The 5,242-nt window shown below is 36.1% G+C and overlaps 1 protein-coding gene across 1 annotated transcript; it reads right to left on the bottom strand.

The window, feature by feature from the left end:
- Positions 1 to 339: 339 nt before the first annotated feature.
- LOC112705753 (probable sodium/metabolite cotransporter BASS3, chloroplastic) lies at positions 340 to 4,881 on the bottom strand. Its single transcript, XM_025756693.3, has 5 exons — positions 4,239 to 4,881; positions 3,050 to 3,145; positions 2,650 to 2,956; positions 2,308 to 2,555; positions 340 to 994 (listed from the first exon to the last, which is right to left on the bottom strand). The coding sequence occupies exons 1-5, from the start codon at positions 4,619 to 4,621 to the stop codon at positions 757 to 759; spliced, it is 1,272 nt and encodes a 423-aa protein (XP_025612478.1). The 5' UTR covers positions 4,622 to 4,881; the 3' UTR covers positions 340 to 756.
- Between the last annotated feature and the right edge of the window lie 361 nt (positions 4,882 to 5,242).

Below are 5,242 nucleotides of genomic sequence, written 5' to 3'. Positions count from 1 at the left end.
GAGACTTTTTGCCTGGGTTAGAGTTTGTTCATCATATTTTGTGCAACTTTAATGTTGAGAGAGGAATTAAAGCAAACACATCATTTTTTTAGTTATTTGATTTGATTTTTTTTCTGAAGGTATTAGATTGATGCCATTTTAATTTTAATTTTGATTGTAAAAGAGTGATTGACTTTTTCTCACAGAAATAAAAAAATTATTTAATCATTTAACATAAATAATTATTAGGATATATTTGTCCTTTTGTGAGAATATTTTTGTATACGTAATAACATAATATTTTTTAAAATTTAAATAGAATTTTTTAAAATTTAAATAGAAAATAAATGCCGATGCAAATAAATATAATCCACGTGGCAAATTTTTATTTGTTCACCTATATTGTACCGATATATAATCATACCGAAGCAATCACCTAAAAAGACTTGCATAATAAAGCACCGTCCGGGCTACGTGTTTGCTCTAGGTACATAAATAGAGCGACAAAGGTAGAGAAATTTCTGATGTTGGTAAATCATACTTTGAGGCTATGTACAGAAACTAATTTAGCAGCTATATAATAATAGTTGGTACTCATCTATAAATCTACATTTCGTAACTAAGTAAATCTTTAACTGATCTGGTGTATTCAGTATTCCTATCCAAACCTCATTCTATACACTTGGAATTCATATATCTACCCCTTCCTAGCCATAAAATTAACATTATCCGGCTTCCAGGCGCCACCAGATGCTATCACGAAGTTATAAACAAAAGTTAAGCCTTGACAGTGTAATTGGTTCTCAGGGAAAATAGTGAGAACAGGTCTCTAATTCGAAAGCCGCTTCCCCAGAAGGAGGCAAGGCAGAGACCCATTATAGCCATTACGACAACAGAACATGCAGCTGGAACCGTCTGACTACTTCCCAAAAACTGGGTGGCTAGAAGCCCTGCAAGTGTGGAGCTCTGCATCCCAGTGCATAATGAAATCGTCTTGCTTACCTGTTCTTCCTGCCTGTGACAGTATCTATGTCATACATTTGGAATATGGCATCCAAGGAAGCAATTGTACTATAAGTGGCGTCTGGCATCAACTTGCATATAAAAGTTATGATATTCAATGAATTCCAAAGTTATTACTAAGTACTAAGTTTCAGTAAGAAATATATTACTGCTTCCTCTAGAAGAAAACAGACCAACTATCATCTTATTGAGAACGGTGAGAAATCTTTGGGTGCTCTTGGGGCAAATCTCTTGCTCTGCACCAATTAATTTTTCTCAAATCATTCCTGTGGGTCAATTAAATCACTTATAAATATTATGAATTTCCTAAAATAACTATAGTTAATACTGATCTTATGTTTTCTTCTCAAATTTAAATCTTTGTTTTATCTCCTCATCTACTTAGTAAAGATATAACTGTTCATGTATCTAGAGTTTGATCATTGTTATTCCTAAAAGAAAGAAATTCGGTATATGTCAAAACTAAAAAGAGAGGAAAAGGCATATGCACACTCACGCTTCATACCCAAAAGGAAAAGTAAATTTCTGAGTTTACCATTGGCATTCAAGATTTACAATACCAAGGATATAAGAATTTCTCCAACTTTCAAATATGTTGTCCTACAAACACACAGTATCGTTGTGTAGCATTGGTTATGTGCCAAAAGAGGTTTTTGCTGTTTACTTTGAGAAGGAAATTTTTAGCACAACTATGTCAGATTCCCCTCATTATCATTGTAAAAATAAAAACGAAAGAAGAATCTGGATTAATGTCAAAGCGCTGACGGTGAATAGGTAAATGGAAAGTGCAGATGAGAAAAAAAAAACCCTAAAACGGTGGACAGTGATTTCTTTTCTTCTCTTTTCTTCTTTCAAAATATTGATTTGTTTCTCTTAAAGGGAAAGGTGCCAATGATTTATTCTTAGAAATAGCCGAGGCAGACACAAAAGATGAGCAATTGCTAAGAGGTAAACATAAAATCAGTACTAACCAAGGTTATTTTAGGAAATTCATAATATTTTAAAGCAACTTAACAGGCCCACAATAATGATTTGGCAAACATCAATTGTTGGTGCAGAGCAAGAGGTTTGTCCCAAGGGCACATAAGAACTATTCTGGTTGGAGAGTTTATATCAGAAATTTATCAATGTCATCATATTAAATCATAACTCAATATGTGACACCAATCAGAAATCTGGATTGCCAACTCCACGAAAGGACAAGCAGAAATCACTTCCTATTTACAGTGAAGCCACATAAAAGGCAGAATACAACTAAACACTGAACTGTGGATTCTGAATATTGCCAAGTTTCAGAAATCATACCTCCAAGACGGATTGTCTGAGAACCAATATCCTAAAGTGAAGGCAACAGAATGAAATATTATTATTGGGAAAACCAATCGGAGTCCTTCAACAGACAAAATTTGACTTCGGTTTAGAGCAAGAGGGCTTCCAATGCACATGGAAGTACATATCATAGCAACAAAGGGCATCACAGGCTGAAGAACAGATACAACTGGCTTTGCATATGCATTGAGAAGAAGACCAAGTGTAACTGGTCCAAGAACAACCTGCTTGAAGTTACAGCTAAAACAGTCACCAAATTGAATTCAAGTAGAATAGTGTACAAGTTCAAAGCTGGGTATTTTCTGAAGTGTTACTTACCTGTAGTATGGACTTTGACATGGAAATTGCATCAACTGGGACTACTGATCCGATCAGAAGCTCAGTTAATAGGGGGGTAAAAATAACTGATGCAATAGTGGTAGAGCTTGTGAGAAGAATGCTTAGGGCCACATCCCCTTTGCTTAAATAACTGGCATAGCTGGATAGCTGAGCCCCTGAAACACAAGACATGAGGATAAATCCAGCATAGAACATTCTAGAGACACCAAAAACCTTTGCAATCAAAACACCAAGGGCAGGTTTCAGCACATATTGCGCAATAAACCCTAATGAAAGTGGTAGAGGTCTGCAACAGAAAAATGATGAATTGGAATAAGTATGAACAGTTGCTAATAAAACATAATAAAAAGAATAAACAGAACAGTGGTGAGAGTCGCACCTTTTAAATGCAAGAGCAAAATCATCTAAGGATAGTTTTATCCCAATGGACAACATAATCCCACCAAGTGCAGGTGCATATAACCCTTTAGATACCCTGAACCAGTTAAAAGCTCTCAGTTCTTCCACTGATTGATTATTACAAGCTACCAATAAATGGTAGAATTTAAAAATTCTTTTTAAGGAAACAAAGAAAAAAAAAAGAAATGGATAAAGAGAGAAGAGTTTGTTTGGCTCAGCAGCATATGCACATAAATTTCAGTCAGAGTACCACAAAAACGTGTATTTCTACAACTTTTAAATGAACAGATAGTAGTTATAGTCTCAAATAAATTGGAATCCAAAAACTCTATCGTACAATGACAAAAACTCGGAAATAAACAATTAACTTCATCAAGACATAAGTCAATTGCTAGAAAACAAAGACCTTTCATGCACAAATACAAATTAAAAATTCAGATACCAGTATCGTGAAAGCGGGATATGTCAACAACAGATGAAATCAGTGCTATTAAATAATAAGTTGTAAGTAGTAACCAAGAAAATTTTCGAGCACAAGTGTTTCATCCAATTCTTTGTTCTCTATCCATATATAGCGAGAATAAGAAACAAACAAAACATTTAAGTAAATAAACAAAGTAAATTATAATAAATTCATCAAAAAGGATCAACAGAACGTCTGAACCATAAAGGCCTGTTTTGTTTAACCATATTTTTCTATTCTAGATACTGTGGGAAAATAAATAAATTCAAAAGGGTGAACTATTATTTTGCCATTTGAAAATTTCAATTCTAATTCAGTTCAGAAACCGATTATCTCAAATTTTTTTTTCCAATTGATGACCCTAAATTGTGATCTCTCGATATACTAATTTATTGGAGATCAAGAGAAAATACCTAGAGAAGATGTTGAATTTTAAGAATTTGACAACATCTCCATTCCCAGTTCAGAATGAAAGAAACGCACCCGTAGCGCCTCCAAAGATCACAAAAGGTTGGCACAACTTCATAAATCTTGTGTGATTTAGAGGGTCACAATATTTTTTTTATTAAGAAACCGTTTTGTTTATAACTATAATCTATTGGATGACAAAAATGATGATATACCAATTAAGCAGTGAAATCCTATCATAACTTTTTTTTTCTTTTTCACAAAAGTCTGAAAGAAAAAAGTACGATGAGAACCACACCAAGTGAAAGTGGAAGGTTGAACAAGAGCGGCAACTGCAGTGGCTGCAACAACGAAAGGAAGTAATGCGGACAAAAGCTGAGACCAATTCTTTTCTCCAACTTCAGCGACGGCACTTCCATCAACCCCAGAAGGAAGAAACGAAGCGTTAGCGTGCCTCCGGAGGAACCCAACCCTCCACTTGAAGTGCAACGTCGAGCACGCGAAGCTCAAAACGGAGACACCCTTCGAAACTGAAGCAGAAGCAGAAAAGGAGCCACAAGTGCGAGCGAAAGCGAGAGAATTGATGGTTAAAGTGGAATTGGTGCGAGTTCCGTGACGTAAAAGGGGAATTGAGGGAACTTGAAAGGAGCAGGAGGTTCCGGCCATGGAGAGAGAGAGCATGAGGTTCCGCCGGCGATGATCGTCCGGTATCGCCGGCGAGTTTGGGAGGAGGAGGAGGAGAGAGAAAAGAGAAAGCAGCGGTGTTGCAGAAAAGATGAGATTAGGGAAGAGATTGGCATTCTATTTGCGTACATGTGGGTGTGAAAGAGATATAAGATGAGATGCTTATGGTTGTTCGTCATTTGATTGGGTTTGGAATTTGGAGTGTGGTGTGAGTGAACACGGGTCAAGATTAGCCCCTGGAAGCATCCTGTTTGTATGTTAGAAGTCGTAGTCGCAATAAATGTAACCTATTGTCATGGCCTTGGACACACTCTAACGTTACTGTGCCGGCACTCGGACTTACTCAACCTCTTGAGTTAAGACCAAGTCAGCCTAACCCTCAATACTTAGCAAGAAAGCTAAGAACACAAGAGAAAGAAAGCTTTGGTGGAAAGAACACTTTATTACTCAAGTGTTGGTTACAAATTATTCACACACACATAACTCTAACTTTCACTCCTATTTATAGCCATCCACCTCCTCAATGGATGGTTAAGATTAAATCTAATCAACGGTCTAGATTGATCATCTAGAACCTTCTTTACAAATATCCATCATACCACAACTCTCTAAATAGTT

The sequence above is a fragment of the Arachis hypogaea genome, chromosome 8 (genome assembly GCF_003086295.3).
Source record: "Arachis hypogaea cultivar Tifrunner chromosome 8, arahy.Tifrunner.gnm2.J5K5, whole genome shotgun sequence".
NCBI lineage: Eukaryota > Viridiplantae > Streptophyta > Magnoliopsida > Fabales > Fabaceae > Arachis > Arachis hypogaea.
This window is presented reverse-complemented; position numbering and strand designations above follow the sequence as displayed.

Coding starts and splice junctions, on each gene's coding strand:
- LOC112705753 (XM_025756693.3), bottom strand. CDS start 4,621: ATGCTCTCTCTCTCCATGGCCGGAACCTCCTGCTCCTTTCAAGTTCCC. Junction 3,146..4,238: donor CAACCTTCCACTTTCACTTG/GTGTGGTTCTCA, acceptor TAACTGGTTCAG/GGTATCTAAAGGGTTATATG. Junction 2,556..2,649: donor TGTCAAAGTCCATACTACAG/GTAAGTAACACT, acceptor AACTTCAAGCAG/GTTGTTCTTGGACCAGTTAC.